At 40.9% G+C, this 23,854-nt stretch overlaps 1 protein-coding gene across 5 annotated transcripts in view; it reads left to right on the top strand.

Moving 5' to 3' along the window:
• INO80D (INO80 complex subunit D) overlaps window positions 1-9,708 on the top strand; it is a 53,219-nt gene extending 43,511 nt beyond the window's left edge. For all 5 annotated transcript variants that reach the window (XM_073306540.1, XM_073306541.1, XM_073306543.1 and 2 more), the window contains one exon: window positions 24-9,708. In XM_073306540.1, the coding sequence (XP_073162641.1) occupies window positions 24-1,192 (1,169 nt within the window). In that variant the 3' untranslated portion in view covers window positions 1,193-9,708. The remainder of the gene's footprint in view (window positions 1-23) is intronic.
• The last annotated feature ends 14,146 nt before the right edge of the window (window positions 9,709-23,854 follow it).

The following is a 23,854-nucleotide window of genomic DNA, read 5'->3' as shown; positions in this document are numbered from 1 at the left end:
TTCTGTTGTTCTTGTTTCTGTAGGTAAAAATGGAGACCTCCTTCCTACTACAGAAGAGGCAGAGGAACTGGAACGGGCTCTGCAGGCTGTAACTTCTCTTGAGTGCCTGAGTACCATTGGAGTACTTACACAGACAGACGGTGTGCCGGTTCAGGAGCTATCAGATAGAGGGATAGGGGTGTTCACCACAGGTGCTGGAGCTCCAGGAATGCAGTCCTTGAGCAGAGAGGTTAACACGGACCTGGGGGAGCTGTTGAATGGGCGTATAGTACATGATAATTTCTCCAGTCTGGAGCTGGATGAGAACTTGCTCCGTTCTGCTACCTTGTCTAACCCACCTACGCCCCTGGCAGGGCAGATCCAGGGGCAATTCTCTGCCCCAGCCAACGTTGGCCTTACTTCTGCCACTCTGATAAGCCAGAGTGGACTTGGGGAGAGAGCCTTCCCAGGACAGTTTCATGGACTTCATGATGGCAGCCATGCCTCCCAGAGGCCACACTCTGCCCAGCTGCTGAGCAAGGCAGATGACCTAATCACCTCACGACAGCAATACAGCAGTGACCATTCGCACTCCTCACCCCATGGAAGCCATTACGATAGTGAGCATGTGCCGTCTCCCTACAGCGACCATATCACATCCCCCCATGCCACATCCTATTCTGGTGATAACTTGGCAGCTACCTTCTCAGCAGAGATGCCCATGATGGCACAGCACTTGCTCCCACCGCAGCTGGAGGTGCCACTTAGTGGGGTGGCGAACCCCAGAACTCACTGGGGAAATCTCCCTGTCAATCTTGGTGACCCCTCTCCGTTTAGCAACCTTCTTGGTGCCGATGGACACCTTCTTTCCACCTCCCTGTCCACACCACCTACCACCTCGCACTCAGAGACCACACAGCCTGCCTTCGCCACTGTGACCCCCAACAGCTCCAGCGTGCTTCCGGGGTTACCACGGACCAGTTTTAGTGGCATGGGTCCTGCCTCTGCTGAACTAATGGCCTCCACTTCCCCCAAACAGCAACTCCCTCAGTTCAGCGCAGCCTTTGGCCATCAGCTGAGCTCACACAGTGGCATTCCTAAGGACCTGCAGCCTAGCCACAGCTCCATAGCTCCTCCCACAGGCTTCACAGTAACAGGTGCCACGGCTACTAGTACCAATAATGCATCTGCTCCCTTCACCACCTCTAACTGAGCTGATCTGTCTGTATATCTGCAGGCAGATGGGGACCCTGTGTTTTCTATCTTCTTTTTCCTCTTTATTGTCCTCCCCTCCCTTTGAGGAGGATTTTGTTTTTGTTTTTGTTTTTTAAAAAAGAGGGGGTTAAAAATAAACCTCCTGCTTCCGTACAGACCAGGGTGGCCCCTTAGTGAACCTCGCTCTAGTGTTCACATGTGCTAGTTATGCACTGGTGCTCATTTATTACTGGCAGGTTCACCGTACCCCACGAATTTCCTGAAGGATACAGCACAGTTACTGGATGTAATTGACCTTAGCAGTAAGACCTAGAAATGGGACGATACCTCAAATTACCAATGCACATTACTGTTTCCTAGGGTTCAGATCAGTGCTTTCCATCCCATTAGCATGTCATGTAGGAAGTTTTTATAGTGGGGGAAAGTCTCTTGGTTTTAAAAAAATTAAAAAGGTAGCATCTGGGCATGGAAAGTTGGCTCCACACTCGGGTTTGGTAATGGTGCTCCGAAGCACTCAAGACCATGGTTCAATTATTCATCTGACATCTCCTTAAAAATAGTCTTTTGACCTCCTCTGTGGGCGTGTGTGTGTTTGGGAGAGCAGCAGTTCCTTGTCTGCTGCTGAGACAATAGTAGCTGTGTCCCCTTCCGAAATTGGTCAGTGTTCCTACTGAATGTTGATTTATTTTCTTTATTTTACGTTCATTGAGCAGAGAGGGGATTGACTGACTAGGGCAAATAGGTTTTACCTGTTTGCCAGGGCACTGAGCGATCTTGCTGTTTCAAAGGTTAGCCCAGGGAGAAAAGACAAGAAAATGGAAAGACTGGAATAAATAATGGTCTAGTCAAGACTCCTGCAGAAATTCCCACCAGTGCTGAATTATTGTGGCATTGTAGTGTTGATGGTTTGCCTTTTCAAATGTGGCTGTGTCCAGAACTCTGCACAGCAGGAGTTTCCTAGCTGAAACTGGAAGAATTCTATTGGTATGTATCCGTATGCTACCCATTTGAACAAATCTACGTCAGGCCCTTTTGGTAAATTTAAAATAACGGAATTTCTCAAACTATCTGTTGCTGCTGAGACTCTTTCTATAATAGTAGTGATTTTGTACCGGAGCCATACCGTTTTTGAGACACTTGTGAGACTGATGCTCTGTATGTGAAGCTGAATATATGTGGGAACCGGCGGGTACATATTTGTGGTTACCACTAACCAAAACCAAACTTACTGAAGCAAAATAGGGAAATTCCTTCTCTCCACAACACCTTGTTGCTTTTATTGCCTGTTTTCTGAAAATGGTTATAAGTCTCCTTGGTCATAATGTCAGCTCCTTATAAAGGCAGTGGATTCCTCTTATATCTGTTTCTTCCCTAAAGAATAACAACAAAATCACAAGGAGTTTGCTTGAATCATTTAATCTCCCTCTTCTCCCTTCCCTCCTCCCCCCCTAAAAAAAAAAAGGGGGGGGGCGGGGAATGTGCTTGAGAAAATTGTGACTTTATAAGGCTCTAACTAGCCACTATGTGAAAGTAATTCCTACCTGATGACTATAAAAAGTCTCTACTGTTTGGTTTGCTTCTAAGATGCATATGAGAGAAGATGAAAAAGCAAAGCAAATCTTTCTCTCCGCATGTTGAAGGCAGTTTCATTATAGGAGGGTTAATAATTTCTTTGAGCAAGGGATTATTCAACTGAGTTCAGTTATTCCCTACTATGTGGCGAGTAATGTATCTTCCCTCAATTTTTGTTTTCTGTTTATGTGAGTGATGATGGGGCCCAAACCTCTGCTCCCAGATTTCCTGAGGGTAGGGATTGAGATCTGGATCCAAACTTCCCGGGTGCAGCCCATCTTGGGTTTATATCCCACTAGTTATAGCCATTTCCTTCTTTTCAAAAGCTTTGTCCTTTTTTTAATTATAAAGGAATGAGCCCTATGGGTACATTCCTTGCTAAAATTGCAAGCATATGTGCGTGGAGGGAGAAACATTTATTTTCAGGTTTTTGATATTGAGAAATCCTTATTCCCATACTTCGTAAAACAGGGCTTAATATTATAATAAATCCCAGTGTTCTTGAGTGGTCTAGGTTTGTCTGTAACTGATGTAAATGTTTTCAAATCATGTCATAAATTGAAATGAAGCTTAACAATACCCCACTATATTGTCCCGCTGATTGAGGAATGCCCACTGATAATTGTGAAATGAGGAAAAGCTGATAGGACATTTGTTTTTTTATTCTGTCCTCTTCCCTCCCCCCATGCTTGTGAGGAGACAAATGTTTGATTTGCATTATTTTCCATTGTGTTAATATACCTTCTTTAGTGTATTGAGATGATTGATTGAAAAAGAAGGGTGAACCTAGTTTACCAAATGGGTAAATGATCAATTGTTAAATCTGCCAGTATTAAATGTCGTGTGACAGGATGTTCTACTGATTAGTTTAAAGATTTTGATTTATGGAATATTTCTCGTGCTCATCAAAATGTGTAATGGAACAGCAGCCTGTTCTCTTCTTCCCACCCGTTCATCACTTCCCCTTACCTACCAGTAGAGAAAACACTTGGGCCCAATTTCTGTTCTCAGTTACATCTGCGTAAATCATGGAGTAATTCTTTTAGCCAGATGAGTTACTATGGATTTACCCCCATTTAACTCGGAATAGAATCTGGCTCTTAATCTGATCATTTATTTAGGCTGGGATTTTCCAAGATGCCCAAGAGCATGTAGGTGCATAATTCCCATTTGAAATCAGATTCCCAGACTCCGTAAGTCTCACCCTTTAGATCTCAGCTTTATGGATCTGTGGGGGATTTTTCCTAAACATTGTCTGCATAACATTTTTCATGAGCAGATTGAGTTTGCAAAAAAGCTGCACTACTTTAAAAAGTTCGTTCCATTTGACATGTGTTAGAAAAGGAATATCTGTTTTCCAGTACGGAGCTTTGAAATGGTCAAGATTGTTGCCAGTTGCAGCTTCACCACATCTAATTGAAGTGTAACTTCATTAAATTAGTTATATCCTAGTAAGGAAGCAGTTCTGATTTTAGGTCCTAAATCTGCAATGAGCACCACACAGATGGATCCCTATACCCACACAAAGCCCACTGACTTCACCAGGAGTCTGCCTGCATAGCGTTCACTGCAGGATCAGCACCATAGTGTTGTGGGATGAGTAGTGGACCCAAGAACACAGGTTTATGCAGCCAGACACTTCACTTCTCTCCCACCAGGAAATACATTTGCTCCATGTGGGATTTGTCTTGGTTCTTAGGGCTGCCATTGATATGGTTCTCATTCATGCTGTCTTGAACAGGTTGCATCTCCTATAATACAGCAATTAGCAGTAAATACCCTTTCACCAAAGAGTCAGTGTAGCGATTCCAATCCATTTGTTGAAATGATCAGTATCTGTTGTGCCACTAATACGTGAAATGAATAGAATAAACCTAGTTTAGTAACTAAAAATTATGTTCTTTATGTAAATGTGGGGTTTTAAAGAATTAGAAGGCATTTGACAGAGAAGTTTAGAAGCAATAATGTCCTTTTGGGTAGTAATGTAATGTCAGGTGATCTTAGCACAGAGGCATAAGAATTGGTGGAGATTACACTCTTGACAAAGATTAACTTTGCTTGGACAGTTTATGGAGGCCAGTGAGGGACAGCATGATGCTGACCTGGTTTATAAAGCAGCTACGCTTAATGTATATATTCCATATGTGAGAATTTCCCTTGACCATTCAGTTTATTAGTCAAATTTAGAACTGGCGTTAAGTGGACTCCGCTCCCATTGGCTATTTAATGGGAAAGAGGGGGTGAAATTAAAGTCTGGTCCAGTGGCTTTACTAGTTGCTGTATTATGAGAAGCACCTTTGAATATCATCCACCTTTCCTTTGGTCAAGACATTGGTTTGTTTCCTTGCCTCTGTTGATTGCCTTATGCATTTGTACATCTTAACAATGAATATCTGTTCAAAAATAACTTACTGCAGTTCTGCTTACCCTACTGAGTGCCAGACTCTGCCGTAGGAGGACTTTCCAGTTTCATGTCATAGGTTAATGAAACAAAGGCCTGTTTTCTTAAGCAATTTAAGGTTCTCATTTGATAAGCATTTCTAGGTTCCCTCCTTGAGAAGCTTGTAGTCTGCCAGCCAACATTGGAGATGAGAGTGCAAGTGCAAGAGAAATATTTTTGCTGTCAAGAATATGTTTGTTCTTCAGTGGGAGGGGGCATTGGAAGCTAACTTTTTAAAAAATAGTAGCTTCATTGAAAGCTATATTACTGGCTTCATGAATTGCTTTCTTTGGAGATCATGATCCTAATATTTAGACATCGAGAGGTCAGATTCTCGGCTGGTGTAAATAAACATGGCTGTATCAGCTTCATTGAAGCTGTGCTAATTTACCAGAGCTAAGGCTCTGGCTGCAAGAGTCTAACCAGGAACACAGAACAGAATTGAGTTTGTTAAAGCTTTTTCTGACCGCTGAATTACCCAGCTGGAAAACTAAGTTCACCAAGGAAGAGGAAAATTAGTCCTTTGAGAGTATGCCTTCACTTCAAAATTAGCCCAGGCATCCTAGTCTGGGCACCTGTGCTAGTGTAGACTGGGTGTGAGCAACCACCCTGCACTCCCCTGCATGTGTCGCTAGAACGGCTGGGGGCATAGCAGGTGTTGCTGCAGTAAGCTGAGCTGCTCTGATTCTTTCCCAGGGAATTGTGGGAGAGCTTGTCTGTCGTTGTGAGCGAGGTAAGGGGAACATGGGAGTGTTCTGGAGAACTGACAGGCTCTAACCCACATCCCCAGCTGTGCATGAAGGTTTTTGTGTGTGCCCAGGAGGGGAGTTGGGGCAACACCTGAATAAGAACACTGGCTAACTCTGTAGTGAAGACGTACACTGAGATGGGTGGGTGTGTCTTTAGCCTAATTTTCCTCTTCAGCAGTTGCTTTTATCAACGGGCTGGTTTCTTTGCTTGCCAGCGAAGGAGCCTTTAACGCAGCCCCCAGGCAAACTGAAGTAGCCCAGATCAGATGTGAATCCAGAATTCCTAGCCCCATCTTGGTGGCAGCGTATTTAACTGAAAGAATAGATTCAAGCTGCTGTGCCCTCAGAACCTCCTCACAAGGCCCTTTAACTTAGGCTGAGAGCGGACGAGTGTTCTGGGCTGCGCCGCTTGCCTCCTTAAATTTCATCCCTTCTTTCCCACTCTCCTTACCATCTTTTTTCACTCTTCTCTGCCACCACCCCGACACTAAAATTGCCAATCATTTAAAATCCTGTATGATTGATAATGAGCAAATATTCTGATTGTTTAAAAAAAGGATTTGGAGAGGTTCCTGTGAGTCATAATAGAAGTTTAGAAGCCAGAGCTACAGTGCAATAGGATATTGTATAAGAATTCACAGAATATGGAGTAAAATGAAAATACCATGTGATCTCACATGGCATTAGCAGTAAGGTGTGAGCTAGCTGCTGAGAATATCACTGTGGTCGTCACTGAGAGAGAGCTCTGTATGCTCAGGAGCATTACAGGGAATCATTTTCTTCCCATAAATTCCTTTTGTTTTAAAGGTAGTTGCCAGTAGAAAATTACCTGGAAAAACTGGTGGAATTAGCCTGATTTTAAAAAACAGTTGATAAAATACCCTCAAGAAGAACCCCACTAAAGTACGATGATAATGATAATGGGAAAACAAAATTCAGATTCATTAGGATTTAACCCAGGTCTTTCAGAATTGGTTCATGAAGGACTTTGGCTCTATCAAAAGGTAAAAAATACTCTTAAAATATAATGTTTGTGTGAACTAACAGAGGTTGGGGTAGAAAAAGTTACCCATTGACAGAAGAAAGCAAACTGCAACCACATATCAAAAGGCAATTCTGTGATCACTGGTGGCTGGGTCTATATGGGGAAAATGACTGGATTCTCAGGAGTGTTTCGTAAGCAAGTCTATAACATCTGTAACTCTGTTGGCTGTGTCATGATTCAGTTATTTCTCTTGTTCCCCCCACACACACCTTATTGCGGTTTTTCATGCTCTAGTTTTCCAATTCTCATGGAACAAGGATATGTAGTGGAAGCATGAAAGAAGGAAACAGACTTTGAATTGAAGTTTGGAGGTGGCATTTGGAAGTTTTCCTTTTTTTTTCCTAGATATCCTGAAGTCTTGAGTTGGCACAATTTTTTTTTTTTTTTTTTTTTGGTTTTCCCTAGCTCATACAATTCAATTTGAAAACAAATAGGATAAAAAACCAGGCTTTTGATTTTTTTAAGCCTGTATATACTCAGTGTAGAAAAGTGCATTCTTCATTTCCCCCGCCTCTCCCTGGTCCCCAAAACACACACACGACCACACACACACAAATTGTATGTGTATGAATTGGATACAGATGTTGAACTTGGTCTAGTAAAACTAACGTGTTTCCCACCTTCAGTCCCCACTGAAGTAAACTCTGGGTAGGTAATGCTCCCAAATCTCTCCTGGAAAACTTTAACTGTGATGCAGATGGCTCTAATGCAGCTGACTGCTACACCATTGTTTATACTTCGGAGTAGACTGATTTACCCTGAAATGACTCTCTAACCTACGTCTTAAAAAGTACAATTTGGTTCCAGTGGAAATAGATCCATTCTGAAGTGATGGACAGTTTGGTTCTCATACAAAGTATCTACATCTATTTAGAAGGGGTTGAACCAGTTTCTCTGAACAGTGATTATTTTCACTGTACAATTTTGGGTATGTCTCAGGGATTCCTTGTGGAAATAAGGGCAGTTAACATAAAAAGTAAATAGTTTTAAAAGTAAATAATAATTTAAGGTAGAGCTTCATCTAAATGAGAGCGCAAGAAAGAGAAATCTTGTTCAGTTTTGTAGTCCACGGTGTCCGGCTTAGGGACTTCTTCTCTTCTCGGGGTGCTCATCTCAAATTCAACATACAGAATCTTTTTCCATCACGCTCAGCTTTAAACTTTTATTTAAAGATACCCTTCCCCGATGAGCTTTCAGAATACTTATTGTAGATTTTAAGAGAAAAGGTATATTAATTTATGCTATTAACATCACCTCATAAATTATAAGTTTTATACTAAAGCTGTATTGAGTGTAATGAATTATGTTGCATATGTGTTTTTAATAGCTATAAAATTATATACAAGCTTTTTTGGAAAAACAAAAACTAGTAAAGCACCTTTTTACACTGGATCTTTGCCGTGTCAAGGTGTACAGCTATTCTTTGCTACCTTGCAGATATATACAAATAAAATGGTATCCTGTATCAACAAAACATAGATCTCTTGTTAACCCGTATAGTACTGCTCCTATAACTCTCTTTTTTGTTTTTGTTTTTGTTTTTCTTTTTCTTTTTCTTTTTTTTTTGTTTTTTGTTACATTCTGCAATAATTTATCTGTGGTTTGTAATGGTTAGATGTTTAGTTACAGGGTAAATAGATCAAATTAAAAATCCAACTACTGTAGCTGGAAGTTGTGAACCAAGTTTGTAAGAATTTTTTTTTTTTTTTTTGTTAAATGTATTTGTTTCCAGTTATGCAAGTTGGAATTTGACAAGACAGAACATTAAATCTCGGAATCCACAGTGTCTTATTGAGGAACTTTCCCCCCTCCTTTCCTTACAGAGGAATTCCCACTGTGACTTATAAATAGAATTAGACTGGTTGTGTGCATGTATGTATTATATACACACACACAAATATGCATTTTGGGGGGGTTGTCTGTGTGATATGAATGTGTATACTGTACGTAGGTCATAGTTTTTGTAAAGAGAAAAGTAGTTGAGAGGTGATGGAATGTACTTGTAGAAATGTGATTATTTAGTAGGGGGTTACTCTGTCCTCATTGTAAAAATAACCAAACTCTCTCTGCTACATAGTCTTCTGTTATAAGGCTAACTCTGATATCATGTTGATTTTATTCTTTTTAATTGAATTGCATTGAGCCCTGTTAAAATGTCATGAAAATCCCAGGCTCCCAAAACAGCCTTAAAAAGTGTGTGGGGGGGGTTTATTCTTAAAAAGAATTTGAAATGAGAAGATTTATATTTAGGGTGGTGAGATGTAGGAATTAATGTCCATTTTCAAGTTAATACCATAATCTCTCATACTCTGACTTAGAATATGTTGTCAATGAGTCATCCTTGCGTTTTCAGGTTAAAAAGTATTGACATGGGTGATATTTTTTTTAATTTTTTTTTTTTAACTGGTCTCCATTCTCTTTAGAGAGTTTCATTTTTAAAGTTATCTGATTTGTTTTCCTAAAGGGGTCTATGTAACTTACAAATTTATACAAAACAAAAGCCTGAGAGTTTCATTTGTGCTGTGAATTCTAAACTGAATTATGGGCATTTAAATTTATTCATAATTTGAGAGGGAGATGATCTATCTGTATGGGAGTTCTTACCTAAGAGACCTAGGAAACCCAAAACATTCCTACTTATTCTCCTTCTTATCCTGATATTCATCATTACACCATCCAGGCTGGAGAGAATAAAATCCTAAATGATGCATGCTCTGTTGCTGTTAGTTTGAATCATGAAAATTCTGAAACTTTAAAAATCTGTTTATTAGAACAGAGCTTCCAATATTACAGATATTTCTAATTTGTTTTGGCGACTTTTTTCCTTAAAAAATAGTTGCAAATCCAGACCTTTTTTATGCTGTTGAACTAGGGTTTTTTTTCATCCCCAGCCTTTCAAATATGTTTATATGTTTTTTTAAATGATATTTCTTGTACATATGCCTACAAGTGAAGGGCAGGGAGGTGGAAGTTGTCTGAGGCCTTTTCCTCCCATTAGTTGAGCATAATGGGAGTTACCAGCATAAACAATTTTATGCATTTATGGGGAAGAATAGAGCCCTCTTGTGTATACATGTATAGAGAGATGTATATGAGATCTGGGTAGCACTTTGCTGAATGTGGAATTGCCCTTACGATGTACAGTACATACATATGAATGCAGCAGATCTAAATCTATATATAAATACATGAAATGTACATACAATCTCATACACACAATATGTTGTGTGTGTGAGAGAGAGAGAGATGCAGATATGTATAATATCCACAAAATGCGTGTTTAACAATTAAGCAACTGTGACAAATGAAGTTGTTATAGTTCCAGTGAGGAATTTGGATGGCATAAATTGCTATGACTTCAGTGTTGTAACTATTGATCTTGTTACCTGAACCCTCAAAATGGAATTTCCTGGTACAATTTTGCTTATGTTTATACTATATTAATGTTTTGTGAGGCCTCTTCCAATACCCACCTCTTATGCTGCTCTACACCATTACCTTCATCCTAACTAATCTCCACCCCAGCATTTCAAAATCTAACTTCCATCAGCAGTCCGCTTTAGAGCCTGATCCAGCTCTCATTGTACTCAGTAGAAAGATTTTGATTGACTGCAGTGACAGCTGAATCTGGCCCTGTGCACGCACACACTGTTCTCCTGATTTCAGTGTGACTGTGGTCATTTTGTTTTGCAGTGTGAACTGAAATACTTTTTGAAAACGATATTCAAAGCTGTTCAGTGTCCCAGAATGTTGAGTCAGATGCATGTTGAGTTAAAAATTCAGAGTTGTACAACAAAATAGTGAAAAATCAAGGCTTCCTTTTACTTTCCTGACAAAAGGAGAGTTCCATGTTCTGAATCCACAGATGCTTAAAGCAATGCTGAGGATGCAGCTTTGTGCTCTGTTCTAGGTATTGGTGATTTCATCAAATGTCTCGAGAAACGCAGATCTCTAAATTCAACCTTAAAAAGACTTTAAAAAATAAATCAGAGTTACCCTTCAGGATATTTGAATTGAAATCTTCTGTCTACTCTTGTATTAAATGATTTGGCTTTTTCAAAGTTTTTTGTATTTCTTGTTTTAAAACAGTGTTTTAGTTCACCTTTTTAAGCGAAATCTGGATTCAATAACCTTTTAACAGAAAGTGACAGTTAAAACTCTGCTCCTGGCTAACGAGTATTTTAGTTTTTCCAATTCTGTTTTCAAGTCTTATTGCTTTCAATATTTTTAATATTTATGGTGTCACCATTCAGCTATGGAATTTTGTCTTCCAGGCAATTCTGTAGGAAAATGTAACCTTATGGTAATGTTCCATCTGTGCTTTCACATGAAGACTTCTGTAATGCATATGTTGGGTCGTGTGTATGGGTATATCTGTGTGCTGAGTGTGTGTGTGTGTGTGTGTGTGTGTGTGTGTGTATATTTGTATACGTACACATATTACACACCGTATTTCAATTTACATAAACGTGGAGAACACATTCATAGGTTCCTGATATATACTCATGCATATGTGTATTAAACATGTATATAGAGTGTAGATATACTACATATACACATGTGTATATGTGTGAATTTTGGTTGGCAATTTTTTACATTTAGCAAAATGCTGTCCCTTTATGGAATAATTTCACTGAAACTGCATTTATATAAGATGAACGGAAAATAATCATCAAAATTTTATTTGAAAAGGAGACTCTCTTAATTATCCAAAGCCATTTGAATAGTCTTTTAACTAGAAGGAGGTTGTTATAAAAAACTGCCGTTCATCATAAAGGATCAGAAAGAAATTAAGACACTAGTTTCTATGGTTTTTGTTCTTTTTGGTTTTTCTGAAGCTGAGGCATATGGGAATCAGGGTTTTTTCCTTTCTGTTCAACTAAACTGCTAAAGACTCACATTTTCCTTAAACTGTTCCTCCTCCAGACTTTCTCTACACAAATATTTTTGCATTGTTTGCCTCATACATTCAATAATATTGATTTCACTAAGGAGGCTTTAATATTCTCCCACCTTTGCAGGAAAAATGTCAATTCATTATTATATCCAGTGTCATAGCCATATTGGTCCCAGGATATTAGAGAGACGAGATAGGTGAGGTAATATCCTTTATTGGATCAACTTCTGTTGGTGAGAGAAACAACTTTTGAGTTTATGCAGATCTCTTCTTCAGATCTAGGACACTTACTCGGAGTGTCACAGTGTATCCGATGAAGTGAGCTGTAGCTCACGAAAGCTTATGCTCAAATAAATTTGTTTAGTCTCTAAGGTGCCACAAGTACTCCTTTTCTTTTTACAGCTGAATATAAGGTGGAACAGATTGTGAGGCATAAGTAGTTACATATTTCAAGGGACCATTCACGGTGAAGTGGCCTATTTAAACCCCTCCGGTCATGGGGGGAAGGAGTGGGAGGTTAGTGGTTTATATATTGTTGTAATGAGCCACAAATCTAATGCTCTGTTCAGTCCATGATTTTTATTGTCTAGCAAAGTTATGTATTTAAGCTCCCAGGCTCGTCATTTGAAGGTGTTGTACAGGTTTAATTGGAGGTTGAAGACTGAGAGATCAGATATAGAGTGAGTGCTTTGTGAAAAGTGTTCGCCCACAAGTGATACAGTGTTTGTCTTTTATCAGTTTTGTGTGTGAGTTCATTCAAGAGCGGAGTGATTGTCTTGTTTCATTTAATGCCCCAATAACATCTATGTAGGTGAAATGAGACAATCACTATGCTCTTGGATGAACTCACACAGAAAAATAAAGACAAAAACATTGTGTTACCTGTGGGTGAAAACTTTTCACAAAGTGATCACTGCATATCTGACCTCTCAGTACTCATCCTCAAACGAAACCTGCACAAGATGAGCCTGGGAGTTTAAATTCATAACTGTGCTAGACACTAAAAATCATGGACTGAATAGAGACATTGGAGTTATGGCATTTATGGATTTACAATAACCTATAATCAACTAACAGCGCCCCACAGCTTTCTCCCTCTCCATGATTGGAGAGGTGTTAACAGGCGACTTCACCTTGAATGGTCCCTTAGAATATGTGTTATCTACTTATGCTAAACAACCCGTTCCACCTTTTATTTAGCTGTGATACTCTGAGTAAATTTCCCAGACCTGAAGAAGAACTGTATGTAAGCTCAAAAGCTTGTCCTCTCTCACCAACAGAAGTTGGTCACCTCACCCACCTTGTCAGTTCATTATTATTCTGTTACTCTTTTCATTCCATGTAGAGGGTGAATTTCTCATAAAGATGCCTGGAGTCAAGCTTTTAATTTATTTAATATGAAAGGCCTTCAGAAGGAAGGAATTACGTTTTTCAAAGAATTTCTGCAACTGTTCACCATCATGTAATTTTTCCCCCCCATCTCCAAACAGTATGTCTGTGTACAGGTAGGGGAGAAATGAAGGACACAAGTAAAATACTGTTTGTTTGGACAATTATCAGTAAATATCTTTATCTAGATTTACTGGAAAAGAAGACAGCAAATGAACAATACGAAATGTTGAAATGCTTCTGACTGTCCTAAAGAAGTTGGTGTTTGGGTCATTTTAAAAGGTCGCTTGATTGCAGCTTGATATCAGAAACAGCCTTGTGACAAAGAGCCTCATAGCAATTGTTTGGTCACTAAAGTTTAAAATGTAAACAAGTTGCAGTGGGAAGGCAAAGATGAGGCAGTGCATTTTGAAGCCAGTGAATCACAGCTTGTAAACATAACTGATTTTGAAATAACTGCATGGTAGCAAGGACTAGCAGTCTCTACACCCCTCTGATTGTTCATGCCCCCAACACGCAAATGTGTTTAACATGCCATACATTGGGGGGGGGGAAAAATAACCTACAAATAAATACATTAACTGCTTAAAGGGAACATACAAACTTGCACTGCTGTATCCTCTATCGTATTAGCTAGAAGACTAGCTAATATGCAAAAAAAGCCCAGTCCCATTTGCTTCTGCAGATACATTGCTTTTAAAGAATGTGGTGGATGGGGATGCTTGAGAAGAATAGTCATTTCACATACAGTCCCCAGCATCAATAGAAACTTACACTAATGCTTTTAAGTGCTGGAGCACTTGAGGACAGCATTCCAGGGGTGGGTAGCCACATTGGTGTTTGTACTTTCCCTTTAAATAGGAAGAGTTAGCTCACATGTTCCTCATTCTTCTCAATGAATGTACTGTATTACCATTTTAAAAAAAATCAATGAAATGATAATAGATTGGTCTCCTTTTGTTATCTGGTCCTTGTTTAATTTGTTTAAGGGTTTTTGTATACAAAAGTTTACATTTTTATGTATATTTTTCTTGTGTAAAAATGATGTAATATGTGTATAAAACACTGTATGTATTATCTGTATATAGTGTGACAAAATGATTTTCTTTCTTTCTTTTGGATGTATTAATAAATCTTGCTGTGAAGTAGCCTTGTTTACTATAGCAAAATCGCCTCCCAAGGTATTACTGGTGAATTCATGGAGACTATTCATACTATTTTATTTTGCAGAATACAAGGTGTATGAATATTGCCCGGGCCATAAAAATCTTAAGTATAGATCAGTTTCCTATAGATGAATGACTGTATTTCTATGTATCCTGTGTAGGTAGAGATCTGTTGATTGTGCTCTCACTAGTTTTATGCTGATTTGTAATTCCATTGGCTTCAGTGGAGTTACTCTGAGTTCAAAAATGAGAATTGGGACTTTAGGATTTACTCCAGATTCCAGTTTCAGGATTGTCCAACTGAGCAGTGATCCCAGAAAATGGATTTTTTTTTTTTAAGATTCTTCTAAGTGAACCATAATTTGAAGTAGAATCTGAGGATGGATAGAATAGAGCTAGCAAACGACAGGGCCTTCCATTATATATAATTTTAAACTTTGTATTACAGTAGGCTTAACCACACAAACTGGTTACTCATGATCTGAGGTAATTCTTCAGAAGTGCCACTCATGAGAAGGCCACTCATGATAGGGTTACTTTTGATTTCTATGAATAGGCGCTCGACAAGGCCATGCAAAGGGGTTCGTATTGTAATTACTTGAATCACTAATATACACTAATTGTCATTTTCTGCCACACTTGATGTGGAGAGCTCTGCAGTAGGATGAGGGCTACTGGGTCCCACATTGTTTCAGAGAGAGGTTGTTGAGCAGCCATCAGATGGTGTGAAACATAGTGGTGGACTACAAACAGAAGCTGCCCCCTCCTTTGTGACTGCCTGGCCCCCACTAACTCCCTAGAGCAGAATTAGGCCTCCTGTGAGAGCTTTTGTCCCAGCATGCCCTTCTGGGATTGATCCTGAAATTTGGCAGAGCGGAGCTGCTGCAGCTATACAGTGGCTACTTCACTGCTAGTTGCTGTATCTCCCTCTCTGCTATCTGGTAAGTATTTTTATTCCTGTACTGTCTTTTCCTAGTCTTCCCTTTCTTATTCCTGAGCATATAGTACATTCTTCCTGCTGATATCGGTTATTGCTGACTGACTGGACTTGAATTTGTGACTTGCAGGTGAAAAGCACTAATGCCCTAAACACTCTCATCTCCCATCTTCCATAAACTTTTTTATAGTAATATAGCACTGATGATCAGAATAATAACAGTAGAAATTCATGTCAGTGCTTTGACTTTTTTTAGTACACTGTGCCTGAAGCATTCTACAAAGCATAATTACAGCTGCTGTTTTGGGTGTCTGATTGTAATGCAATCCAGGAGTTAGCTTGATAAGTGATGCGTGATACAGCTGGTATGTTACCTCTTGTGCACTGTATTGTCATATTGCATAGCTGAGGAGGATACTGGTTCACACTTCAACATCTTGCCTTCCTGGAAGAAGGAGTAAACTACATATTAGTGTGGTGTGCAAATACCAGTCAAGATAGTGGTACAAAGGGATCTAGAAAGATCAGGCATGAAGGTAAAAAAAGGAGATTTAATTTGAAAAAAATGCTAACTAATACAGCTGGGCAAAATCCAAAACCGCTCATGTTGAGGAACCTGCTCAGATGTAAATTATGAGAGACCTAATGAGGGTGAAGGTGACAGTGGGGAGTTTTGCTATGTGCCAAGGCCAGTGGAGTTCTGGGCTGCACACACAGACATGACCTTTTGGAGCTAGGCGGAATGGCTCTGGAATATCATGTGCCAATGTGGACACCACACTGCTAGAAAGATGAGACTCGCGAGTCCCTTCAGAGAAGAACAACAAAAACGGTGAGGGGTTGAATGGATTGATTTATAAGGAAAGAAATATGGCTAGCTATGCCATAAACAGTGCCAGTATTTGAAGGGTGTAAAAGACCAAGAAAACCAAGGAGATGTTCAATATGGGATTTGGTTAGGAGTGAGAAGGTGGGAAATAAAACAAAGACTTAGACTGCATATCAGGTACATGCTGCTGGTAAGATTGGGCTGGGAAATGGGGGAAGATTTGGATTTCTAAAATGATGACAAAACGCTAGAAAACAGAGGGAACTCTATGTTGACCCAGGGGGGTGGAGTGAATGATCTAGTACAGTGGTTCTCAACCAGGTGTACATGTACCCCCTGCAAGACCTCTGTGTACCCCAGGGGTACATCAGCTCATCTAGATATTTGCTTAGTTTTACAACAGGCTACATAAAAAGCACTAGTGAAGTCAGGACAACCTAAAATTTCATACGACTTGTTTATATTGCTCTACTATACACTGAAATCTAAGTACAATATATTCCAATTGATTTATTTTATAATTGTATGGTAAAAATGAGACAGCCATTTTCCAGTACTAGCGGGCTGTGGCACTTTCATATTTTTTATGTCTGATTTTGTAAGCAAAGAGTTTTTAAGTGAAGTGAAACCTGGGGTACGCAAGACAAATCAGACCCCTGAAAGGGGGAAAGGTTGAGAGCCGCTGATCTAGTAGGCTTCTTCCATCTCTAACTTCTGTGACCATCAAAGCTGTTACACTGCTTTTTAAAATCAATGACACATTTTGAGTCTTCAAAACAACCTGCTTTGAACCTACCGTCTCTCTAGCTCTGTGTTTCAAAGACCAAACAGAGGGATCTTGTTGTAACTTCTTAGCAAGGCAGCAGCCCCAGCAGACTGTGTTGCCTACTTGCATGTATTGTGATGCTCCTCAAGGAGCTTCACATCTTTTTAATAGCTGGCAATGGTTTTTATAGAAAAGCTGATTTAATTCTTTACCTGAAAAGCAGACTCCCCCCTTTATTACTGTAGGGATACAATGACTGATGTGTATATGCCGAAGCATAAGGAAGCAATGGAATGGATGGAGTTTAGCTGTCTTTATAAACCATTGAGTTACCCAGTTGTGCAGGCTCGAGTCAGCTGTTCTTTCAGCTAGATTACCACGTTCCATTAGGAATCCTATACCCCAGCAATAACTCGAAAAGTATGGCCTTGCAGTGAGGAATTTATAATGAAATTATCTTCACTATACAGCAGACCCTGCCACACATGGGGAGACAGCACTTTGCAAATGTCCCATCTGAATTAAATGTTGTGTGATGGTTGTTCCTTTTAGAAAAATATTAACTTGTAACCATCCCATTTCCTGGCATGAGGGCCACCCTGGAGATGTCTGGCTTGTTTTTAATTATTGGTGAGCTTGTGGAAGGTGCCAGCCAGAAAGCCAGGAGGGGGGGTGTGGGGTTTCTGAATTCCTCGGTTTGCTACCCTCCCCTCTGTAGACAATGCAAGCTTCCCACCAGTATGCCTGACATCTCTCTGAGCAGTCAGAGGGCTGTGTGGACTCTGCACCCATTCATTCTTTGCTTCTTGTTTGAGACTGCCAAGGTGCTGGTTGACGTGGCAATGGTTTTCATTGTGCAGACTGGTGCTATTATGCTCACGACTACTGGAGCCCTCTCAATTCATTTATTATTTGCAGGGCTGTCAAGCAATTAAAAAAATTAATCATGATTAATTGTGCTGTTAATAATAGAATACCATTTATTTAAATATTTTGGATGTTTTTTACATTTTCAAATATATTGCTTTCAATTACAACCCAGAACACAAAATGTAGAATACTCACTTTACATTTATTTTTATTACAAATATTTGCACTGTACAAAACAAAAGAAATAGTAGAGTAAAAGGATGGGATTCTGCTGAAGACTCCTCGGATGACCTTGGCTTTGAAGTTCATAGTATTCCTTTATTTTTGGACTTTAATACCCCGGAAGGGGCGGGACTCAGCCGGAGGGCTAAAGCAATGTGGCACCAGACCCTGTGAGAGGCAGTAAGCGATTGTCAGAGACCCCATGGCTGGGTGAGTAGTGCCTGGTTGGGCCACAAGGGGGCACCACCAACCTGGGCCCTATCACCATAGCTCACTGGTGAAGCTGGGTGTAAAACTCACCTCTCCTGGCTCCTACTCCATTTCACATGGTTTTGGCTATTCCTGCTACAGATGTTTTTCTCTCGCATGCTGGAAATATTTGTCCGTGTTTTTGACTTAAAAACTTGAGTGAGTTTGAATAAATCCTGGTTTGCCAACGACGTACGTTTTTCTGTTGGTACTCCCCTCCAATTCTTGTTTGGCCTGCTGGAGCCAGCTCTCAGCTGCTGTCTTAACAAAATGTGGAAAGTTACATTCCCGTGAAATAGTCAGTGCTGTAGGAGTTATCTGACGTGTGTTTTCCTGTTCACTGTCCTTACTTGGTGTTTTTCCTTCTTTACACTTGGACTGCATTGGAGCATTTTCAGGCTGCATATTTCTTCCATGTGTGGCTTTGTCAGCATAGATGTACCTCAGAAAGCGGTGGTATGTATTAATGTATGTTTGGAGACAAATCCCAGCTAATGCAGGGGAAGTGATGTAACCCTCCCAAAGATCTGAACTGCTGTGGCCCCAGCTGGTTTAAATATGTCGATTCCCACCCGCTGAGGATCTGGCTCATACTCTGCAGAGGTTTAGTCTTAGGTCAATGAGTCTGATTCGCCTCTCCTTTATACTGTTGTCACTTCAGTAGACTTAATCCTGATTTACACCAGTGATCAGGGGATCAGAATCGGGCCCAATATGTGCCTCTATTTGGCCTGAAATCAGCCCTGTATGTCCCCTCATGTGTGCCTTCTTACTAAATATTTGAATAATTTGTACAAACATACCATTGGTTGGTCCACACAACTACATATTGACACGCAGACCATGACAATCTTCCAACCTCTGTCACACTGGTCAGCTGGATATGCTAGAATCCAGGTAGCCAGTTTCTCCTGTAGGCTACTGGGCTGTTCTAAGCAATTTTGGGCAGGCCTAATAATAATAATACCAAGTTCTTATATAGCACTTCTCATCAGTAGGTTCTTTATAGAGGTCAGGATCTTTAGCCCCATATGAACATAAGAACGGCCATACTGGGTCAGACCAAAGGTCCATCCAGCCCTGTATCTTGTCTACCAACAGTGGCCAATGCCAGGTGCCCCAGAGGGAATGAACCTAACAGGTAATGATCAAGTGATCTCTCTCCTGCCATCCATCTCCACCCTCTGACAAACAGAGGCTAGGGACACCGTTCCTTACCCATCCTGGCTAATAGCCATTAATGGACTTAGCCTACATGAATGTATCCAGTTCTCTTTTAAACCCTGTTATAGTTCTAGCCTTCACAACCTCCTCAGGCAAGGAGTTCCACAGGTTGACTGTGCTCTGTGTGAAGAACAACTTCCTTTTATTTGTTTTAAACCTGGTGCCCATTAATTTCATTTGGTGGTCCTTAGTTCTTATGTTATGGGAACAAGTAAATAACTTTTTCTTATTCACTTTCTCCATACCACTCATGATTTTATATACCTCTATCATATCCCCCCTTAGTCACCTCTTTTCCAAGATGAAAAGTCCTAGTCTCTTTAATCTCTCCTCATATGGGACCTGTTCCAAACCCCTAATCATTTTAGTTGCCCTTTTCTAATGCCAATATATCTTTTTTGAGATGAGGGGACCACATCTGTATGCAGTATTCAAGGTGTGGGGGTACCATGGATTTATATAAGGGAAATAAGATATTCTCCGTCTTATTCTCTATTCCTTTTTTAATGATTCCTAACATCCCGTTCGCCCTTTTTTTTTTTTAATGGGGAAAGTGAGTCACAGAGAGGTTAAAATGACTTTCCCGAAGTCACCCAGAAAGCCAGTAGCAGAGCTGGGACTAGGCCATCTGGGTTTCTCCCCCTCCAGTCTCTTGCTGCAGAAGTTCAGATCAGCTGTTTGAGTCAATAGAATAACACATATTAACATTAGCCGAGTATCTCTTCCCAAATGCTTAGTCTCCTATAATTTTTCTACTAGCAATTTGCATATATTTGACACGGCTGCTTTAGCAAAGAGCATTTTCTGTCTGGCTGACTGCTTGGAGTCAGGAAAGCCAGTTGACTTAAATCTGTGAGAGCACTTGCTTCTTCCAATTTCTTGTTTCTTGATGTAATTAAACTGCTTAGGTGCAATCGATTTTCCTGTAGAAACCACTAATGACTAAGGCTTTGTCTACACTAACGCTTTGACCAACACAAGTTTTGCTGACAAGGGGTGTGAAAAAAATGCCCCCCTGCCTCAGAGTTTCACCGACCAAAGCGCTGGTGTGGACAGTGCTATGTTGGTGGGAGAAGCTCTCCCGCTGCTCGTTGAGGGTAGTTTAATTAGGCCGGCGGGAGAGCTCTCTCCCATGGGCCTAGAGTGGCTACAGGGGAGAGTTTACAGCGTCGCAGCTGCAGCGGTAGAGCTGGGTCACTGTAAGGTCCGTAGTGTAGATGTGGCCTAACGTTCTCTTAATGGAGTCAACCATTTAGCTTCTTTATTGCTCTTGTGTTCTCCTGCCCTCCCCCTTTAAAATCCCCTCTCTCCCCCCCACCCCCATTGTAGCATTCTTCTTTCTTTTCATGGTTGTCATTAACATCACACGGGGGCTGACAGGCAAAATTAGAAGTGAAGAGACAAAATAGTTTTCCTTCTCCTCTCCTTAAATGTCTTGGGTTTTAACTCCATCAAGCCTGATTCTTCTCTTGCTCACACCAGTATTTACGTGGGCGTGCCATTTACTTCTGAGTGGAGTGACTTCTGAGTTACACAAGTGTGCAAACACACCTAGGCCAGGGCTACACTACACGGTTACTTCAGTATCACTTCGTCACTCGGGGGTGTGAAAAATCCACGCCCCTCAGCGACATAGTTCTACCAACCTTAACCCGCCGTGTAGACAGCACTATGTCAGCGGGAGAGCTTCTCCTGCCAGCAGAGCTACCCCTCTCATGGAGGTGGAGTTATTAAGCCAGTGGGCGAGCTCTCTCCCGTCCGCTCAGAAGGAGCGGTGCAGCTGCACCAGAGCAAATAGATCTGCCGCAAGTCTCGCATGCCAAGTTACATTTTGCCCAGGGATTCTGACAGATTCCTTAGACCAGGGGTGACCAATCTGAGCCTGAGAAGAAGTCAGAATTTACCAATGTACATTGCCAGAGAGCCACAGTAATACGTCAGCAACCCCCCATCAACTCCCACCCGCCCCGCTCCCAGCACCTCCCACCCACCTGCAGCCCCGCCGATCAGTGCCTCCCGCGCCTCTCCCTCCCTCCCCACACCGCCCAATCAGCTGGTTCGTGGCATGCAGGAGGCTGGGGGGCAGGGGAGGAGGGGAGGAGTGAGGGCATGGCAGGCTCGGGGAGGGGGCGGGAAGGGGTGGAGCGGGGGCAGGGCCTGTGGCAGAGCCAGGGGTTGAGCAGTGAGCACCCCCCGGCACGTTGGAAAGTTGGCGCCTGTAGCTCCAGCCCCAGCGTTGATGCCCAGACAAGGCGCGTATTAACTTCTGAAGAGCCGCACGTGGCTCCGGAGCCCCAGGCTGGCCACCCCTGCAATAGAAAGCAAGGGAAATGTTTGTGCACTGCAAGCCGTGAGCCAAATTCTGCTCTCAGATATAAATCCAGCCTTCGCTGGTGGTCAGTGGGATTCCTCCTGATTTACACTGGCGTAACTGAGAGAAGAATTTGTCTTTAGAGCTGCAGAATTATTCCATGAAGCAGCTGTTTTATATATCAAAAAGGGAGAGCCAGAATGTATATTAAAGCAGATCACTTTGGATCAGTTAGAGGGGAAAAAATGTTTATCAACATTATTTTCAATCTCTTCCGGACCTCCAGAGTGAAACCTAAGCAAATCTTCTACAGCATTATGCATGCCTTGCAAATCTGGCTACTAGTAGCAATCATCTATCATATAGTCGTAATCTTTTTAGCACTCTATCAGATACTGCTTCCCATAAGATATTTTAAAAAGACAGCAGTCTTGTTAGTTCCTATTGTTCTGTTGTCTTCTATTATGTTGGTAATTGTCCTTTAGGCCCTGGACTGAGATGAGCAACTTATCTCATGTGGCCCAAGGTTTCACTTTGTTGCTATCAGTGATCCAAACGACTATTCTTAAATGGTACTATCTGGTTCATCCTCCAGCCATTCAGCCAACCCCATCAGCCTTCAATTTGCCCTGCTCTTGCTGTGAAGCTGCTGACCCTCCAGTTATATCTATCCCCCCAGGTCTAGATTTTATGTTCTAAAGGAACACAGTCATGCTCTTTCAATGCCATTTCACATTAATATTACTTTATGGTCCTGCAATTAGAATATGACGTGTGTTGCATAATTCTTAAATCAAGCAAAACCCATAAAAAAAAACCCATCCTCTATTTTTTGCATATGCTTACCTCTGTTTATAAATCCTTCAGTGCCATAAAAATAAATGTATTCTTTCACATCATTCATAATTCAGTCTAGTTTCCCCTCTGCTTCTTGCTTTTCCCATCAGCTATTCATGGCGTGATTTGCAGTGGAATGTATTATTTGATGTAAGGACTATACACACCAAAACAAGCTACATCGATCTTCTGTACTTGGAATATTATGTTTTATGTCTCGTCCAGGTCTAGAAAACCAACACATCCGATTTTATTTTTAGTTTTGGACATTTTTCTTGGATTATTTTTCTTGTCATCTTTATACAGAGAAAAATGTTTTCACAGGCTTCAGTTTACTATGGGGAAATTACTTAAAAGAGATATTATTGTGTGATGCTTGCATTGTAAATTTATGGTTTTATGCCTGCAATTTCTTGTGAAAGGTGTCAGTTTGCCAATAGCGGAGAATGAGGTTCTCTCTTTTATTCCCAGAATGGGTTATCCATAATCTAAGGATCACATGGTCCTCAAGCCCATAGTCTCTGAGAACCTCGCACTCATTAATGGATCTGATCCTCACAACTGCTATGTGAGGTAGGGAAGTATTGTCCCCATTTTACAGATGGGGAACTAAAGTAGATCTGGTGGCTTGTCCAAGGTCACACAGCCAGGCTGTTATAGAGCTGGGAAATGAATCTATGTTCCCTGGGGCTCAGTACAATGCCCTTTCCACTAGACCAGTGGTTCTCAACGAAGGGTACATGTACCCCTGGCGGTACGCAGTGGTCTTCCAGGGGGTACATCAACTCATCTAGATATTTGCCTAGTTTTACAACAGGCTACATAAAAAGCATTAGCAAAGTCAGTACAACTAAAATTTCATACAGACAATGACTTGTTTATACTGCTTTATATACTATACATTGAAATGTAAGTACAATACTTATATTCCAATTGATTTATTTTATAATTATTTGGCAAAAATGAGACAGGCAGCAATTTTTCAGTACTAATGCGCTGTGACACTTTTGTATTTCTGTCTGATTTTGGAAGCAAGTAGTTTTAAATGAGGTGAAACTTGGGGGTACGCAAGACAAATCAGACTCCTGAAAAAGGGTTAGAGTAGTCTAGAAAGGTTGAGAGCCTCTGCACTAGACCAAGTTTCTCCGTAATGGATG

Source organism: Lepidochelys kempii, chromosome 11 (assembly GCF_965140285.1).
Source record: "Lepidochelys kempii isolate rLepKem1 chromosome 11, rLepKem1.hap1, whole genome shotgun sequence".
NCBI classification, from domain to species: domain Eukaryota; kingdom Metazoa; phylum Chordata; order Testudines; family Cheloniidae; genus Lepidochelys; species Lepidochelys kempii.
Note: the sequence above shows the minus strand (reverse complement) of the source record. Positions and strands in the feature narration are given on the sequence as shown.